Source organism: Notothenia rossii, assembly GCF_949606895.1.
Source record: "Notothenia rossii genome assembly, chromosome: 7".
NCBI classification, from domain to species: Eukaryota; Metazoa; Chordata; class Actinopteri; order Perciformes; family Nototheniidae; genus Notothenia; species Notothenia rossii.
The window spans coordinates 74,434,542-74,455,405 of NC_136905.1; the positions used below are offsets into that span (position 1 = coordinate 74,434,542).

At 41.4% G+C, this 20,864-nt stretch overlaps 1 protein-coding gene across 2 annotated transcripts in view; it reads left to right on the forward strand.

Annotated features, from left to right (window-relative positions):
* Window positions 1-7,296, forward strand: part of LOC307013111 (4-galactosyl-N-acetylglucosaminide 3-alpha-L-fucosyltransferase 9-like) — a 29,754-nt gene extending 22,458 nt beyond the window's left edge. Inside the window, exons 1-2 of one of the 2 annotated variants that reach the window (XM_079640373.1) lie at window positions 1,338-1,669; window positions 4,483-7,296. In XM_079640373.1, coding sequence (XP_079496499.1) covers window positions 4,491-5,570 — 1,080 coding nt within the window. In that variant the 5' untranslated portion in view covers window positions 1,338-1,669; window positions 4,483-4,490 and the 3' untranslated portion in view covers window positions 5,571-7,296. Of the gene's footprint in view, window positions 1-1,337; window positions 1,670-4,482 lie in introns of those variants that run through there. The other variant, XM_079640372.1, reaches the window with a different exon arrangement.
* Window positions 7,297-20,864: the final 13,568 nt, after the last annotated feature.

The window sequence follows — 20,864 nt, forward strand, 5'->3', positions numbered from 1 at the left end:
TTACAAGATACAAAATGCAAAAAAACACACCTTGTAACGGTTCTAAGGATTAGCAGCCAGTTATAAATTACACAGTTATTAACGGCATATATATGTTGCACATATAGCACATATTGCACATAGTTGATTGGTATTTAGCAGCAAGTGGTGATATAGTCTGTGTTGTGGTGTGTGTAGGGGAGGGGGGGGCGGTAAACAATACCAGAAATGCCCGCAAGAGGGCTCACTTGACAGCAACAAGTGCAAGTGTTTTAACACGTGATAATGGCGGCTTACAGGGGGATACAGTTATACACAGCTCACCGCAATAGCACGAGACTGGACATAGCGATCGTACATACCAAATATAATTATATCAACAGTCACAGCGGACAGAAAGTGAAACTACTGAACATGTAACAGGCAGTCAGACTTACGGCAAACAAGTACTGTAAACAATATATATACAACGCCGATTGTCTGTAAACTGTTATTTACATACGAAATGCAAACATATAGATACAAACAGGTGCTAATGCCACAGTAACAACATTAAGAGTTTCATACACGCACAATGCGGAACACACAGCGAGCCGTTCACTCGCTGAAAGTCTGTTTATGACCGGCCGCGCACTGCTAACTAACTACAGTGTGAGGGGTGCGTCCGGTAACTGTGTCTGGACTGCCTGGGTGGCGTCACAAAGCAAGGAAGTTTGCACACATACTCTTAACTTAACCACTTTTAACATAATTGTGTCGGTAGGCACTTGATGCAAACTTTACCCAACACAATTTGCGCAAAAAAATAGACTACATGAGCACGACAGGGCTGAGTCTAACTTTAACAGCAGTAATGGGCTGGCGCTTGCATGCATTAAAATGTCGATGTTCCGTTCAAAACAGTGAATACAAGAAAAGTAAATAACACTTGCTAGTTAAAAAGCAGTAATTAATAAATCGATGGTTGGAAGAGGATCCAAAGCAAACACGTGTCCAAGCCATGGTCCAACCTCTGAAGAATCGCTGCAAAGAGGAACAGGAAGTCTCACACCGCGGTATTCTCGTTTGAGGGCGTGGCATGACCGTGGCGTTGACAAAAGCATTTTTATGAAGTTTTCCAAAACGTATTTATAAGAAAGTTCAGAAAATGTGATATTGATTTACAAATTAATAAGTTCTTAAAGGTCCCATGTCATGCTTTTTCGGTTATTACCCGTCCCCTTGTGTGTTATGAAGGTTTTTATGCATTTAAACGGTCTGCAGAGTCAAAACCCTCAAAGTACACCCTGTAGCGAGTAAAACTCTAACACAGAAAGTACCTCCCCAAAACGCCTCGTTGGAGATACGTCACTGTCCATTGATTGTTACGGGTAACGCATGATGTCATGCGTTACCCGGAACCAAATGGACCAATCCGTGGAGCCGTTACGTTACGTCCGCGGAGCCGTTACGTTAAGCCCCCGCTGATTGATCCAAATTGACCAATCCACGGACTTCCTCACACACACACTCAGTGCAGGCAGCTCTGCTGATCTCTCCTCCCTGGCTGCAGGCTGATAACAGACAGTTGGGATCGCGGCGAAATTCTCTCTGCAGACCCATTCTCACAGCGTTTATCAACTTTTTTCTTACTCAATATCAAGCCACACTTATTGTTTTTACTTCGGCTGTGACTTTGTGTGTGCTCAGGGTGAGTTTGGCTGTGTTTCGCTGTCGCTAAACAAGGAAACTACACCTCCACGGAGCTCAGCGCGATTCACAACGTCCCGACCAATCAGAGCACACTGTGCTGACAGGGAGGGTGGGGGCTGGAGCTATTGGAGCTACAACGAGCCGTTAAAGGCAGAGAGTGAAATTCAGTGAATACACGTAGTTTACAGAGATGCTGTATGAGAAACCAAAGTGATTTTGGAAAATTGCGCAATATAAATCTATTATAGTAGACCTCAACAATGGAATTATGATCAGTGGAAATGGCCATGACATGGGACCTTTAAAATGTTCTCATTGTTGCTTAAGTGTTACTTATTTAAACGCACATTGAAAAGAAAGATAATTTAGGGAAAGTAAATTACATTAAAAAATTGAGTTTTGTTGACTTCACCATCGGAACTGTTTTTACAGTATTTATTTTTTGTATGGGCTGTTCTAGAGTCTATGGGATTAGGTAAGGGGTTCATCCATATGATCAAAGTACTTTATTCTGCCCCTTCAGCAATGATTTTAACAGGCAAAACTATGTCGTCGCTTTTTTCTGTAGCAAAGTCATCCAGACAGGGCTGGCCCTTGAGTCCAGGGCTCTTCGCCCTCTTGCTCGAGCCACTGGCCCAATTTATTAGACAATCACAGGATATTATCCCCATTTCTATCCAAGGCTCGCTTCATCACATTGCCCTGTACGCGGACGATGTACTGATTTTTATGCGGAACCCCTCAACGTCTACAAATCGTCTGCTTAGTGTAATAGAGGAATTTGACAACCTATCAGGTTTTAAGATTCATTGGCCCAAGTCTGCCTTTTTGCCTCTCAACTACGCTGCTAAATCAGCTATTCTCCATGCAAACATTCCTGTGGTAGAACATTTCAAATATCTTGGTGTTGAAATATTCCCAAACCTTAACAAGACTATGAAGAATAATTATACAGACACGCACAACAAGGTTCTCCAGGACCTCAATAGGTGGTCGAGCCAGCCCAACTCACTACAAGCAAGAGTTTCAATAATTAAAATGAATATACTGCCTAGAGTTAATTTTATCAGTTCAATGCTTCCTTTATCGCCCCCCAATGGTCATTGGCCGAATCTAGTCGGCAATTTCAAAATGTATTTGGAACAACAAGCGGCCGAGACTCAAAATGTCCACTACTCAACGAAGGAGGCTTGATGGGGGGCTGGCAGTATCACATTTTAAATTGTATTTCTGGTCCTTTTCATGAAGACCTTTGATTAATTGGTTTGACCCCCAAGCTGTGGTTTCATCGCGGGCTTTAGAAGAGAAGTTAGTCTCCCCATGGAGACTTCAGGACATGATTTACACAAACATATCTATCAAACAATGTCAGCTTAGGTTCGGCCCTCTGATTACTCATGTAATTCAGACTTGGCGAAATGCACAGAAATGATGTGCTATTCAATGCTTCAATTCGCCATTATTTAATAACAACCAATTACTCATGGGGCGGAGGCCTATTAATTATTCCCAATGGGGGAGGAAGGGTCTTCACAGCTTGAGAGATATTTACAGTGACAGTGTTCTCCGCTCTTTTCAGGATCTTGCAGGCTGTTATGACCTTCCAGGCACCTCTTTCTTTTTTTATCTACAGCTTAGGACAGCCCTTAAGGCTTATGGGGTCCTGTGGGATCAACAATTAGCACGGCACCCATTCCACATACTCATCATTGATAGAAGAACATCCAGGGGCTTTGTCTCTAACAGATTATTGTTTTATACTCACCTACTTGAGTCCTCTTATGGTGACCTTCCCTTAGATAGACTGTGGAGGAAGGATGTCCCAGAATTGAGACCTGATTTTAACTGGGATTCAGTCTGGGCTAACATTCGGCAGGCGTCTCACAATCCCGACCACCAACAAATCCACCTGAACTATGAACATAGAACTTACCTGACACCCAGACGGCTGCATTGGATGGCTCTTCTGGCAGATGCTCTGTGTACCCTGTGCTCCATGGGGGCTCCTGGTAAATGTATCCATATGTTCTGGGAATGCCCGCCTGTTGCTTGCTTTTGGAAAGTGGTCTCCTCTAAGTTGTCCGACATATTTTATTTGACTGTATCTGTATCTGTGTCTGTTTTTCTTTTAAATGACTTATCTCAGCTGCCGGCTACTGGGTACCAGAAAAGACCTCTCTATGCTGGCCTTACGGCTGCCAAGAAATTGGTTGCTATGAGGTGGAAACAACCCGACAAGCTCTCAGTGACCTGCTGGTTACTAACGTTTCTTGACGTAGTCTACATGGAACTGTCCACTGCATGCGTGATTGGAGTTAAGGAGTCCAATATCGGTTTATGGGTGTCGACAGCCGAACAATTTAAGGAGCAGATCTAGCTATCTTAACTGATATAGTTGTTTGCAGTCATTGGTCCCGAGAGGTCCTGGGATTGGGCGTGGGAGGGTTTATTTATGTTTATTTAATTTTTTTCCCCCCTTAGTTTTGTCCTCTTGTCTGATTGTTGTTGTTTGTTTTGTAATTTCAGTTGTGATTGTACATTTTATTTTACTAAATGTGTGTGAATAAAAACATTTGATCAAAAAAAAAGATAACAGCAAGAATATGAACACTGTGTTCACATGCTAATGCCCTCAAGCCAACCGTTTTTAATTGGAGCACAAATGATGTTTAGATTCGATGACCCAGTATAATAAACATCATTAACACATAGTGCTAATGGGAAATACCTGTGCATGATTAGGTGATTAGTCTGGATGTCGTTTCCTGTTGATCCTGACTTTATTTTTGTTTTCTTGTGTGCCCTTTCCAGGACAGAGTATGCCATCTGCACCTTTCCAAAGAATCCTACGACCCCTTCTGCTCGGCACGTTCATACTGGGATGCTTTGTGACTCTGTTTTTGATGTATTTTAAACCATCCACCAGCTGGTTATCAGGTCGTTTCGAGTCAACAGTATCCACAGACCGGGAAAAGATTCTCTTCTCCACCAAGAGTGATAAAAACGTGACCACCGTGCTGATCTGGCTCTGGCCTTTTGGACATACCTATGACCTGGGCGTGTGCAGCTCCCTATTTAACATCGAGGGCTGTTTCATTACCGCGGACAGGAACTTCTACAACAAGTCGGATGGGGTCATCATCCATCACGGAGACATTAGTACCGACCTGTCCAACCTGCCGCCTGTCCAGCGACCATCCTTCCAGAAGTGGGTATGGATGAACTTGGAGTCGCCATCACACTCCTCCCAGCTGCCTGGGATCGAGAACATGTTCAATCTGACTCTCAATTACCGTCGGGATGCTGACATTGAAATGCCTTATGGGTCCATCGTAGCAGCGGAGGGCCAGGAGGACTTTGTCCCACCCAGCAAAAACAAACTGATCTGCTGGATTGTGAGCAACTGGAACCAGGACCATGTGCGTGTGAAATACTACAATGAGCTGTCCAAACACATTGAGGTTCACGCGTACGGACGAGCCTTTTGGAAGCACCTCGCTGAGGAGTACTCTCCCACCATCGCCAGCTGCAAGTTTTACCTGGCTTTTGAGAACTCCATCCACAAGGACTACATTACTGAAAAACTGTATAACCCGCTCTCTGTTGGGTCAGTGCCAGTGGTTATCGGCCCTCCCCGGCAGAACTACGAGAACTTTATCCAAGGAGACGCCTTCATCCACGTGGATGACTTCACCTCGCCCAAGGAGCTGGCCGATTACCTGCTGCTCTTGGACAAGAACGAGGAAATGTACCTCAGGTACTTTGAGTGGAGGCGGCACTTTAAAGTAAAGAAGGCTTATTTCTGGGCAGAGCACACATGCATGGCTTGTGATTACCTGCGTAGGCACAAGGAGTACAGGGCATTCAATAACCTTGACAAGTGGTACTGGGGAGAATAGTGCTTTGAAGGGCTATGCAGTGCTTTTTTTTTTGTTAAAGGCAGTGCTTTAAGATTTGTGTCATTCAGTTAACTAGAAGGTTAATTACTGTTCTGTCAAGAGCTCCCAAATGATGTTTTTCTATTGGTTCAGTGGCACAGTGAGACATCCATCTTGTGTTTTTATTATTATTTGCAAGCCAATTTTGCTACACCGTACTTTGCCTTTTATGTTATTCACACCCACCTTTACTTTTGAAAAACTGGGTGACATACTATCGCTCTTTAGTCCCTCCCTCTTGTCTTTCTCTCCTTTCTTTTCTTTTTGAAAGCCTGACTTTGTTAGTCGTTGAGACATGTGCACAAACGTAAGTACTAGCATCCCTGCTCCTCACATGCTCTCACTCTCTCCTAGAAAGTGCCGGGGAGACCGCTAGGTGCGTCTAATGGAGTAGATGGATCTATTATACTTCATAATAAATCCATTAACATCCTGCTATTTTTTGTTCCAATTCGACCAAAACTTGACCCAGTTTAAGATTAAAGCTATCTGTGATCTACTATTGCAGTGTTTCTCAAACTTTTTCATACTAGGGACCACTTAACCAATAAAAAAACACTCGCGGACCACCTAACTCCACACATATCCAAAAACACATAGTTTTTTACAAATCGCCTGAAAATGGTACAAACAAGTGGCCACGTGTGATTAAGGTGTTTAACTGGGCTATATCATGCAATCGAAAGTGAAACTTAAGCTCTCTCCATTGCGGAGATATTCCCGCGAGAGTGCGGAAAACTTACATTTATTTATTTATTTCAAATGTGAAACTTTACCAATATACTCACAGACCACTAGGGGGCGCTCACGGATCACCAGTTGTCCGCGGACCATACTTTGAGAAGCACTGTACTATTGGGATATATGCATGGGCGTAGGAAGCATCCTCAATATGGGTGGGACAATTTGACGGGGGGTGTGGGCAGGTGGTGGACCTAACCTCCTAAGGGGGTCCGGGGAAATGCTCCCCCAGGAAGACTTTTTTTAAAATGTTGAAGTTAAATGCATCAATCTGGTACACTTTGAGAACAAAATTAGGGAATACATCTCTCAACACATATGAAACAGAACTGAACAGATTTACTTTTTCTTTATGCATATTTTACAAATCACTCTCCTTTTAAACTGTAGTATGAGTTGGAATTATTTCATACCTGTTCTTCTCTTATTTTGTATAACTATAATGATCATATAAAGGTGTGCCTTGGAAATACTTGTTTTGCATCAATCTTGATACAGGGAACTTATGTGCTAGCATGGATTCCTAAAGCTTTTAGTCTACTATCCTATCATTCAAGGGTGGTTTTCAATATAAGTAATGGTTTATTTTTTGGACGGACACTATAATTTACATTTTTTTACTATGTTCAATCTGAATTTACTTTTAAAACATTTATATTGATTCTGACTTTTTTTACATCCAACTGACAGACATCATTGCTTTGAGAAAAAAGATTATTCATTTACCCATTTTAGAAGTGAAGATATAGTCAATTTTTCTGGGAGTGTCATTTTCAAGCCTGAGACCTGAAAAACAGGCTTGGGGCTTAACTGGTTAAAATGTTTTACCATAATGTCTAATTGTGCATTGTATTACATCGCCCCATTTGATCTAGTTTAGCTTTTCTTGTTTCGTTGTTTGTAATGGCAGAGATTAGGGATGAATAAAGTACAACTATAACCATAATCATATTAAAGTATTTCAATCCATAGAAAGGTCTGTGCCACGCAATTTCAGTAGAGGAACACTTTATTGCCTTTTGTTGTACAGTCACGACTCGCACTAGCTGCTTGCCGCTCAATCAAAATCAAAAGACCCCCAACTGACTTTTCATTTAATACATTTTAACGGCTGCAATCGTTACTTTTCCCTAAAACCTGAAGTCAAGCTACTGTTGGTATTTCGGAGATCCTTTCCGGAATAGCTTTTCAAAATAAACTTTAACCACAGGCGTAAGCTAACCGGAAGTATTTTAACAATAAAACAGTTAAAAGTACTGGTGTTTAATCTATCTTATATCATCATAATATTGATTTTAATTTCTAACAATCCCTCCCTACAGACCCTTTAGGTATGTAAATAATACTGATCTCAATGAGTTCTTCATCTGAACTTTGCATAGTACATAACTCATATAAAACATACAATCAAAATGGAATGGTTCAATAACCTTAACTTTACAAAAAATACTTTGACTGGTCTTCAAACATAAAAGTGTTCCCTTGTGCATAACTTCTTGTGTTTACACTCAATATCATTCTTCAAAGTAGCAGCAATGGCTTGGTATTAGAACATTTCTTCCTCCCTCCTTTCACAGAAACCGTTCTCATGACACGCTCAGTGTTAAGGCACTTGTTTTTACAAAGTGTACAAGAAACATACCATTTGAGATTAGCACACAATTTATAAAACAAGCCATTTACTATAACAGAATAGTATAAAATAATAAAGAATAAAATAAACTATCTTGGAATAGTGTAAAGTAAAGTAGTTTCATCATTTAAAGTATCAGCTGGACATTCATTAAACAATCTCATCTCTGTATATGGGGCTGGGTTTTCTTGTTCTGCTAGAATTTGTAACTGTCTCCTCATGAGAAATTTACCCTCCCTCCTTTCCTACCATTTAAGGTATGAAAGTAATATGTTCTCTAGAAGAGGCCGTTGTGATCAATCGGTACGTTAGGACATGGAATGCAACATCTAGCCATCCCCTGGGCGCCCCTATGCTATTCTTGTACACTGTGGAGCCTAAACTCTCCCCTGGGACTGGTCTCTTGGCTTTGGGGTGTTTCGCCATGTTGATTAACTACATAAAAAACGTCACTGGCTGTGCTAGTGCACAGGTCCCAGTCCAATCCTGTGGCAAGACTGACTACAAGGTTTTAGTTCCATGATACCACCAAACACCTACTCTGGGATATGGCATTCTATTCATTTCTGGGAGAAGATTTTACTCAGTTACAAAAGTTGTAGAATTTCATCACTTAAAAGTTCCTTGGGTACCTTTGGGTGGTCTGTTCTAATGCAGTGATAAAGTCCCTGAAATGGTGTGAAAACCGGTGGAATATCAATAACTCATTATACTAATTTATCTTCAATTCTGGTCTACTTAAAGAACTATGCTAACCCCTTCAACAGTATGTGGAACCTTGGGTGCCCGAGAACGTAATAATTACTCCCTCCTTTAACAAGGACTTTAAAAACAGAAGTAATTTCATTAATGGTTTGTAGTTCAATTCAGGAATTTTCACTTATGGCAGATATGTTTCTCCTTCAAATAACATCTCTAAATTTCAGGTCATCACTGATTAAATGGATGACCATTAGGAGGTGGTGGCGCTTGTCTTTTAAAACTCATAATCTGGTGCCGTGCGCTCCCTCTGAAGCTGCAAGTAAGATTTAAAACATCTGCAGGGTGGGTTGAGCGACCCCTTCTTCCTGAACGATATTTGTTGTCAAAAATATGCTCCATTACAATGAGTGATCCAAGGCCCCGCATGTATTACTCCCAATTATATTAGTTTTTCAAAATTAATATTTGCAATCGCTCTTTGCCCAGTGTCTTTTTAAAACTCTACATCTTGGACGACAAACAAATGTTATTTCCACCTTAACAGTTCTCCTGTGATAATAACTATGCTACAATGGTGAAATCAATACTTTAGATTGTAATATTATCTTTGGCTTGGTACTAGCTCTACCTTTAACATTTTCCATTCAAATAAAAATGCGTCTGCTTTTATAGAGTGGTTACCAAAACTATCCCTTTAAACTGTAGATCTATATTGTAACAAATTAAATCTTCCTCAAATTCGCACATGAATTGGAATCTCTTAAAGAATATTTTTTTTATATGATGAAAAGATTGAATAATATGTTCTACCCTCAGTGTGTTTTTAGGGTTATTTAATAGTTTCCTCTGTCTTACTTTATACATTTACCAATTGATTAATTCATGGCTAACAAATCTTTTTCTTTACGTATTTCTCGTTGGTGAATAAGTGTGTTTATGTGTAAACTCACTCACTCCCGTTTTCCTTCTCTCCCACTCTGGTTGTCAAGCTACGACCCCCTCACGCTCTGCTGGACCATGCCAACTCCTCCGTCCTTTCCTCTCCTCCGTCCACCTTCTCCTCAGTCCATCCGCTCTTGGATCTTTCCGCTGTAACTCTTTCCAGTGACCCAACTGCTTTGCATTTCATCTCCTCCTTTACAGTCTCTTCGCTGTTGCATGGAGGGCGTATTCCGCTCTCATGTCCCACACTCTGCTCTTGTGCCAAATCTCGTGGCTCAGCTTGGAACTTCATGTCCTGTGGGGGACCGATGAGAGTGTGCCTCTTTCTGGATGCCTCAGGTGGAGATGGTTCTGGATGCAGTCTTGTCATTGTTGGTTCAGCTCTGGTTCTCTGTCTGTTTGATGGAGAAGGAGGAGTCTCCTGTGGTGAGGTGTTTTGTCTGCCTGGAAGATGGGGTCGTAGCGGTCTGACAGGCGGAGAGAGAGAGAGAGAGATCTCGGGACGCATTACCTATAGTTAATTCTAACACACTGAGGTAAAATAAATCCAATCCTTTCCACTCTATTTTCCTGATCTTACTATCTCTCTGTTAAATGTCATCTAAACCCAATGAATGTCTACTAATGGTTTTACCATATCCCTAAACATTGCTTTCACCCACTGTAACATGGCTACTCCAAATAACTATTTCAGGAAACCATTTAATTCTATAAATTGAAATACCTACATGTTTCAAGCACCACATATTCCACACACTATAAAAGAACATCCCCATATTTTCTCCATCACTTTAAATCTCACTGTTATTTAGAACATAAGTAACTTTTGTGACTGGACATATCTGTGCAATGTCGCCACAATCTGCTGGGGAATTTTGTTCATAGAGTTTGTACGTACAAAGCTGTACTTGTGGGTTAGTAGCCTGTTTCTACTGTAATCATTTTCAATAATTGTGCTCAGGTCAGCGGTCGGTTGTTCATAGTCTTAACAGGGGGTGTTTCTGGTACAGACTAAAACATGGAACCAGTGTATTTGGAGATTCCCCTAATCTGTAAATCCCCATCACTTACATATCCTGATCACTTAAACCCATTTCATCATTTGATACAAGAACTGCATATGGAGGGGGGGGTGAATCATCTTGATTATAACCGCCTCACCTTTGGGAACGAGTATTTCTAACTCCTCCTCTTGTCGCTCAGCTGATCTTTTGGCTCTGGGGATAAGTGAAAGTCTCTGAAACACAGCTGGAGTTTTGTGGGCATTCTCTATGAGTGAACTAATGGATCCATGTCTTACATGATATTGTACTCCCCATCCAACCAGAAAGGTGCCAAGTGTAATGAGCACAATCAACATTGCTATTCTGACTCTTATCCCTAGGGGACCCCACAATTGCTTTGGGTTTGTTCTTGACATCATCTCTATTTTCTTCATGGTTGTGTCAGTTACAGAATTTAAATAATGAGTACAAAAATAACGTATACAAAACGTTGGACTGTTTTTCAGGTGTAAAACAAAAATAGGTTTTCACTTTAGTGTACAATCTATAAAAATCTATAGACAATTCGTCTTTTGAGCTGTTTCTATCTTTATCTTATTTCTATTTATTGTTTTGTTCCAGCTCTGCCAAATCAGTCCTAACTCCCAATCATTTTCTGGAAGTTGCCAGTGAAGTGACAATGTATGAGGTGGTGTCAATTTGCTCCTTTTTCTTTACCTTTAAACCGGAGCGCGTCTGAAGTTCGTTACAACTTCTCACGGTTCCGACCACCGGGGATCAGCTCACTGTCTTTTGTGAACTTTCACCCTCACCCAATCACCTAGCCGAACAGGAGTCTCTTCTGGTGTCTCGTCTGGCATCTCTGTAGCTTTCCAAGCCTGTGTAGACAAAACTTGGATAATATTACTCAGAGTTCTGACATATTCATGCACTTCTATTCGTCTAATCTCCAAAACTGGACCACTCCCTCCTTGGAGAAGGCCCAAGCTTCGGCATACCTTTTTTTTTTATGAGACCTATTGTTAACTACATGTTATTATTTATTGACTACAACGTCACTGAAATCAACATATCTGTATAATCATGACACTCTCTCCTTTGAGCATAAAATGCTCAATTAATATTGCAATGATTACCCTATTCTGAACAGGACATGCAAAACCCATAACGTTGCATTAAATAAATATAACTTCTCCTTGTACCCATAAGGTGTACAAAAAATAACGTATGATGTATGGTTTTCTGATGGTATAAATGCATATTCACTAAAAATCTACCATTAGCACAACAAATAGTTTACTTGTTTCTATAATGGCTTTTGTCATGGTATTATGCACCATTGTTGCTGCGAAAAACAATACCCCTGGTGTCGCTAATGCGTCTCAATAACTCTAGGATTAGAGGATTGGTTGATACTGCTGAACTAACATATGATAAAATAATATTTCTCCAAACTAGAGGGAAAATATGAACTATTCTCACAGAGGGTGACATGCATGAAGGGCTGGTTCTCCTCACTCCAAATGAGATATTGCCTTACGCACTGCACTATAAATCAGTAAAGTTACTCAAGACTGATTCTTGAAACTGTAGTAAAAACCCTACAAATTCTTCATCCAAGCTCTCAATCAGTGTTATTTAATCTGCAGCTCATGCCTCAAAAGAGATACTTCAGACCCATTATAAAATTGTGTTTGTGAGAAAAATGTAATCTGACTCCATAAATCACATAATTGTTCGACTAAAAACTTTCGGAAACAGTTCTACATTGGTTTGAATCCTACATACAGTAAAGGACAGAAACAACTTTGTTTCTATAGGTAACTACATATCTGAGTTGACAAATATGACGTGGGGTTCCTCAAGGCTCCATCTTGGGGCCTCTTCTCTTTAACATCTACATGCTACCACTGGCTCAGATAATGAAGAACAACAAATTAAGTTACCATAGCTATGCAGATGACACACAAATTGATGTAACAATTTCACCAGGAGACTATGCTCCAATTCAAACACTAAGTAAGTGCATTGAACAAATCAATGACTGGATGTGTCAGAACTTTCTCCTATTAAACAAAGACAAAACTGAGGTAATGGTTTTTGGAGCCAAGGCAGAACATACAGTATAAAAGTTAGCACTAAGCTTCAGTCTGCAATGTTCAAAACAACAGATAAAGCCAGAAATCTAGGTGTAGTCATGGACTCTGACCTGAGTTTCAACAGTCACATTAAAACAGTTACTAAATCAGCTTACTATCACCTAAAGAACATAGGATTAAAAGACTAATGTCACAGCAGGATTTGGAAAAACTTATCCATGCTTTTATCTTCAGTAGACTGGACTACTGCAATGGTGTCTTCACAGGTCTCACTAAAAAATCTATTAGAAATTTGCAGCTGATTCAGAACGCTGCTGCTCGAGTCCTCACTAACACTAGGAAAGTGGATCACATCAGTCCTGTTCTGAAGTCTTTACACTGGCTTCCTGTCCGTCAAAGAATAGATTTCAAAATACTGCTGCTGGTTTATAAAGCACTGAATGGTTTAGGCCCAAAATACATTTCTGACCTCCTGCTAAATTATGAACCATCCAGATCTCTCAGGTCTTCAGGGACGGGTCAGCTTTCTGTCCCCAGAGTCAGAACTAAACATGGTAAAGCAGCGTTCAGTTATTATGCTCCAAATATCTGGAACAAACTCCCAGAAACCTGCAGGTCCGCTGCAACTCTGACTACTTTTAAATCCAGGCTGAAGACTTTTCTTTTTGTCGCTGCTTTGAAATTGAAGTATTCATATCTTAGACTGCACTCTAAATTTTATCCACGCATTTTTTCTTTTAGTGTTTCTTTTATTAACTTTTCTTTTTAATGACTGATTTTAAATGCCATTTTCTTAATCTCTTTCATTTTTTGTAAAGCACTTTGAATTGCCTTGTGTTGAAAAGTGCTATATAAATAAACTTGCCTTGCCTAAAAAACTACACTTCCACTAACAATAAATGAAGTTCCCCTTTAAACACAGCGCCGGTCTCTGTCAATCCGTCCCGCTAACAGTCACTCTCTAGTTCTGCTGGGTTCTTGTTGACTTCTTCACTGGTTTGAGACAAGCGACCCTATCGGACACCTCCCTTTGTAGTCAGACTTCGCCACAGCAGAATCGAGTTTCTGTTTTCAGGTCCCAACAGCTTCACTTCGGTTGTATGGTCGCCCCTTGAACTGCAGTCGGTGTAAACAGGAGGACTTGGTAAGGCTCCTCCATCTTGGGCGAGTACTAGGTTTCCGTCTTCATATTTTTGGCAGAAACCCATCGTCTTGACCTCACTAGCTGTGTGGACACAATAGTTTTCTGTGTAGGGGAACAACATCACTCGTAATCTCTATTCTTCTCATAATTACAAAAATAGTCTGCTAAATGTTCTAATCTGCTACTTCTAATCTGTGGATGCTTTATATGTAAATGCAATAATGCTACTCTCGATTTTTTAAATAACATTAAACCTCTCCCTCCTGTGGTGACAGATATGGCTCAATGTAGCTGGATTTTAAAATACCCTTGCTCAAGATGCATCACCTGGTTGTCCCTCTGAGTTTCCTCATTGTTGTGGTTGATACCAGGCTGTCAGTGGCATTTGGGTCATGTTTGGCACCCCTGTTCGTCTTTGACATCTCTGGGACCCCCTGCCTCCGTCGTCATCATGGAAACCTCCCCTGGGGTAACTGCATGGAGGGCCGTTGTTTGGTGCAATGTTCTGCGGACACTCTCTGGACCAATGTGTCAGCCGACCACATTTGTAGCAGCCTTCATCTCTTCTTCGTCTTGATCGTGGCTCTCCTCTCCATTGTCCCTTTTGTTGATTCTGCACCTGAATCTCTGGCACTTTCTGAGCTTGAATTGTTCGAGGTGTCTGCCCTGCATTCTCTGGTTCTTCCTCTCTCTTCTCCTTGTCTTGTTCCTACAAGCTGCGGTGTCTTTTGGTGACATGTTTCTTAAATACTCGAATGGAATTATTAAGTTATCAAAGCACCTTCGTTCCTGATAAATAATATCGTTTGTCATCCCAACTTAACTTCTTCTTTTTTTTCTGAAATACTATTGAAGTTAAAGATTTTTTTTTTTAAGTTTTAAAAAATGAATAAAGTAAATTAATACATAACAATTATGCACATTTTAAAATCCGAAATGTTAAAAATAAAAATTGTACACTGTTTGGTTTTGACTTTGAAATATTAAAATAGAAATCTGGTGAAAATCTAAATCTAATGTGGACAGTGCATACTGAAGTTTATGAAATTATGCAAATGTCATAACTTGTGTTAGCTTCATTAAATTGGTGTTGTTTGAATATTCTACAGTCTAGTTTGAAAGACTATTATGTAAAGTTTCTCATCTTATAATTAGAAACCACTTGCAATTCTATCTTGGTGATGAAGCATGTTCATTTATAACACTTAAAATTAAAGAGCAACTTGCAGGTTTGTTTTTTTACTACATTTATGCTTAACCTTGCCTAAAAATTACAATTAAAAAAGTTAATGCAGGATTTGATATGTTTTACATGAAATAAGGGCAGGAATTCAGAGGGAGCCGTTTTGAGCTCTGCTACTAAAAACTGCTTTTTTTTAACGTTATACGTCAAACGCGTCCTATTACGTTACATGGGGAAGCAACTTTCTCGGACTCCTTCCTTTTGCCCAATTCGCGGTAGTAGTTTGTAGTTTTGAGCGGTTGTGATTTAGTGAGCTGGTATTGTTTCGGTAATTTTACATTGCATTTCACCATTTGTAATCATGGTGAGCTTGTGTTTGTGCAGGTTGCACTAACTACAGCCTGTCAGGACATCGAGTCCACAGTTTCCCTAACAGGAAAAGGACCGGAGCTAGCGTTCGTTCCTGGGTGCGTTGTACGAGGTGCATCAACCTTCTTGCAGCACATACTCTCCACACCGTATTACATCTCTCTCCCACCCTTCGCTGCTCTGTCTCTCCCCTCCGGTACACAGCACCGTAAGACATAGTGTGGAGTTGCATTCGGTAACACTGCGGTGGCTGTACGGCTCCAGCCGTCTCCTTTGTGTTTGTTTGTTTGTTTGTTTGTTTGTTTCCCCCTGTCTGTGTTGTTTTTGTGGGCGTGGTGCCTGTCACTCCTGGCTCCCGGCTCAACCTCCACTCACCTGCTGCAATCAGCTGTGCACCCTCCCCGACTACACATCTGCTTACCATCAAGCCATTTACAACGGCATATCAACGGAGACTCCACAACCTTTCTCCGCCAGATCGTCAAGTATCAGCCGTATCTCGCGTCTCCCTTCCGGTACACAGCGCCGTAAGACGTTGTGTGGAGTTGCATTAGGTAACGCGAGATACGGCTGATACTTGCGCTACGCCCGCGTTAACCAATTATCACTCCTCTCTGGTCACTTTCACTTTTCCATGATACTGTGAGACGACATCACTGTATTCGCCTGTAAGTTACATCCACAGGGAGATTCGGTTCAGTTGGATCGCATAATGTAACGCAGTAACGCACCCATTTAAATCACAGTAACTATAACAGCGTTACTGAATGGGAATAGGTAACTAGTAACGTTATTAGTTACCACAAAAGGTAGTTGCGTTACAGTAACGCGTTAGTTTGTAGCGTGTTAGTCCCAACACTGTGCATGGCTAGGGAAAGCAGATATCACAGAGACCTTCTGTGGCATACATATGTGACTTTAATAGCGTTGAAGGTTTTACACTCAGTAACTTTGGTTGCTGTTGTATCCGGCGTTTGTCACCTCACCAGGTTTTTCGAAACATTCAAAGTTTGATACTTCTGGTCAAGGAACGTGAAAAAATCATTGCTAACACTGTTTTATTTGTCCTTTATCTTCCATGCTGAACGTCCTGCATCATTGCCCTCTGACACATGGGTCGGCACCCATGTTGATTCGATGGCTGCAAACCCCTGACGAGATCAAAGTTCTCCTCCAGGCTGCGTGATCTCTGCCAAGCTGCGGCCTCCCCCCAGATCGCTATTCCCATCACTGTTTAAGATGTGCACAGCCACAACCGCAGTGCCCTATCTGCTCACCTCAACCCAGGAGTCCTGGGCTGTCGGTCATCTTCTGCCTACCAGTGCTATGTCATGCTTCACAAGAATGAGACCCTTTCAGCACAACAACCATGAGCTCTTGCACAACTTGGCGAATGCGTAATGTTCAAAGATGTATACCCGTAGAATTCTGCAATTGCATATCAGGTGGTTGCTGGTTTAGATTGTACATCAATTAGCTCAAGTGTTTCCCCCTCGTAGCTGCTATGCACTTGGGAAAAGCTCATTGTTGCTGCTTCCAGACCTAGACATAGAAGTCTCAACAGGTAGTATATTCCCCTCAAAGCCACTGTGCTCGGAGGGGGATTGGCACTGGTCTCCTAGGCCTACACATAGCAGTCACTAGGTAGTATATTCCCGTCAAAGCCGCGGTGCTTAAGGGGGATGGCTTTTCGGGCTGTTCCCGGGCCTACACATAGCAGTTTCTCTAGGTAGTATATTCCCCTCAAAGCCGCGGTGCTTAAGGGGGATGGCTTTTCGGGCTGTTCCCGGGCCTACACATAGCAGTTTCTCTAGGTAGTATATTCCCCTCAAAGCCGCGGTGCTTAAGGGGGATGGCTTCTCGGGCTGTTCCCTGGCTTTCACATAGCAGGTTCACTAGGAAGTCATAGGTAGTATATTCCCTGCAAAGCCACGGTGCTTAAGGGGATGGCTGGTGTGGTTAAACTTTACCCGCCTAAAGTGCAATAAGAGTTTAGCATGTAAGGAAGGTAACACGAGCAATTTGTTGAAACATTTAGCAAAAGTGCACCACATTCAGACGAAGGAATGCACCGGGTTCGACTGTCTTTCTAGTAGCTCTGTAGCCCCGTCCACGAGTAACGTTTCCACGTCAGGTATGTATGCTAGCAGCAACACACGGAGTTAACTCCATTTGACAAACATGGGTTAATGATTAGAGGTAACTGAGTTATTTATTTTGTTAGTTTTGTTCACAATTTGTTTAGTTAGTTTACCTTATTTTTCTCTCCAAAAGAACCGATAAAAGTACCGTTAAAAGACCGGACCAGCCGTGGCCCCCTGGTCAGCTCCAGGCATAGCCACACCTTCATCTGGCTCCTCTCTTTGGTCGCTCTTTTTTCCTCTCGTCATTTTTTACCTCCTCACTTGGTCAATCCCACTTCTGACACCAATTGTGAAGCTGACAATTGAGCGGCCCAGACCAAGCAAGGAGGCAGAGGCAGAAAGTCCAAAATACAACCCGGTGTGGGCATTTATTACTCACAAACACATGACACAGCCCCAATCTGCTGTTCACGTGAGCACAGCCACAAGGATCTCACACACACTCCCAGCCACCTAACAGACAGGGAAATGGAGCCTAAATACACACACACACTAATCAGCAATTAGACACAGGTGGGGGGGAGGAGACAACACAGGGCACCAGGTGCACACAATCAACCGTAACAGACATGGGGGAAGGGGAACACTTTTCAGAATAAAACCAGCAAACAGAGACAGACAAACTAAAACAAAGACAGATGCACACACTACATACACTTCGCCACCAACAAAGCTACACAATTCGCAACGGAGGCCGAGATCTATGGCCCGAACGATCACCTCCGTTACAAATGGCCAAACTATCCTACAATTTAGGATTTTAAAGAGAGGGTTATTTGTGAATAAACGACCATCTGTAACGTTTGCATTCAACGGGATTACTAGAGGGCGAACACTTTAAAACGTAATTATAGGACGTATTAAGTGCTTGAACAAACAACATATTTGGTCGTAATAAGGGCCCGAACAATCGGCCCATTTGGTCGTATGAGTTGGAGGACTTGTTGTGCTATACTTATTCACAAATCCGTACCCTTTGTTGTATCTCAGGTCACTGAAGACCGCAATGGTCGATATGTTATGGTATCTGGCTCACTGTATAACACAACCTTAACTCTTATTAATGTTAACACACCGAACTGTGATGATTATATGTTTTTTAATGAGCTATTCTTAAATGTACCTGTTGCTGAGGGTCACCAATTGATAGTGGGGGAGTCCTTTATATATACAGTCTATGCGGGAGACATGAATTGTGTTCTAAACCCAAAGTTAGACCGCTCTTTAGCACGACCCGTGCAGTTAACAAAATGTGCATTGGGTCTGCAGTCATATTTAGAAACTCTAGGAGCCGTAGATGCGTGGCGCTTCCTCTTCCCGTCAGCTAGGCAGTACTCTTTTTTCCCTCCCTGTACACCAATCATACTCACGCATTGATTACTTTTTTATTGACAAATGCCTTCTTCCGATGGTAAAAAATTGCTCATATGATGCTATAATAATATCAAATAACTGTCCTTTGATCATGGAGCTATGCTTTGAGAATCAACCAGAAATCAGAAATTGACATATTTTTTAAGATTAATATTGATAAAGACATGAAATGGAGTTCTATCTGGGAAAGTCTTAAAGCATATATCCGTGGGAGAATAATCTCTTATAGCTCCTTCAAAAACAAACAAAGAAGGATGCGCTTGCTGGAGTTGACCAATATGATTTTTAATTTGGATCAGCAACATTCTGCTTCTCCATCTCCTGATTTATATAAACAGAGATTATGTTTACAGACAGAATTGTATCTTCTTTCTACTAGACAGACTGAACAGATGGTTTTAAAATCAAAGGGATTGGTTTATGAGCAGGGCGAAAGTAAATCCAAAATTCTTGCTCACCAATTGCGGCGCTCAGAGAGCTCACGACTAATAGCTAGAATCAGAAATGAATCTGGCCATCTGACCCATGATTCCGGTGAAATCAACAAAACATTTAAGAACTTCTATAGTAGACTTTACGAATCTGAATCCTGTAGGAACGAAAAACTGCTGGATACATTTTTTGAAGGCATTTATTTTCCCACTTTAGGCGATGATGCTAGGAAGCAGCTCGATTGCATCTGAAATTGAAGAAGCTATAAAAACAATGCAAGCTGGCAAATCTCTTGGGCCAGATGGCTTCCTGGTTGAATTTTATAGAACCTTTAGCAAAAATCTTACTCCTGTTTTAAAATAAATGTATGATGAATCCTTAAGATTCAGTTCCTTACCTCCAACCTTAAATGAAGCTACAATATCCTTACTATTAAAACCAAATAAAGACCCATTAGAACCTTCGTCATACCGCCCAATCTCTTCATGGAATGTATTTTTTTTTCTTTCATGCTGGGGTAAATGGGGGGTATATCTGATCTGCTTTTTGGCAGTCTGGTTTTAATGTGCACTGTTGCATCTACAGTATGTATTTGACTGCTCTATGACATTCTGTATGATTTTCTTTGTAATGAAAACGTTCAAAAAGAAAGGGTTAAAAAAAAAAGTGCCGTTTCGAGTCGGAGGCGGGACCAAACTCGTAAATGTAAATAGAAGGGGGTGTACAAACTAGAGGCTTTGGATAATTAACTTTTGGAAGGCAATAAGTTAAATGAATTGTAAGTTTAGCGAGTACATTATCAATATAACGTTCTATTAATGTTAATTCTTGATGAATGAAGAAAGGTTACTTAAACATTTTTTTCTTAATGTTCTAAAATTGTTTGGGCCCCCATGGTGAGGGTGTTTGGGGTGGCCAATAGGGTGGCCAGCCAACCCCCAGCTCCGCCACTGCAGCCATCTAATCAGGGCCGGCCCTAGGCACTGGCGAACTAGCCGGTCGCCGAGGGCGCCAGATCTGGAGGGGCGCTGCGCTGGGAGAAAAAAAAATTATAATAAAGAAAATATTAAAATTAATTGTTTTTACATTTTTATTCTGCCTAATTTTCTGCCCTTGATGTATACATTTAGATTAATATTTGAATAAAGTAAACACCCTTTGCACCCCGGGCCGGCAACATTTTGCATTTGCCCTGTACGATGGGCGCTGTAAGACTTAAGTGATGAAAGTGGGGGATGTTGAGTTATCAGGCGCCCGCTGCTCAAAGCCAAATTGCGAACGAACCTCCGAGCTAGCAAGAGAGATAGAGAGAGAGGGCACGCATCGGTACGGCGGATTGTTGTTGGATTGAGGCTGATAACTACAGCTCAGTGAGGTAAAGGACTCTGAGGGTGTCAGGGTTGAGTGAAGCAGGCAGGACCCATATGCAGATTTCACAGAAAATACCATTATTCCAAGTTTAAATTGTCACAAACAGAACACTACCCC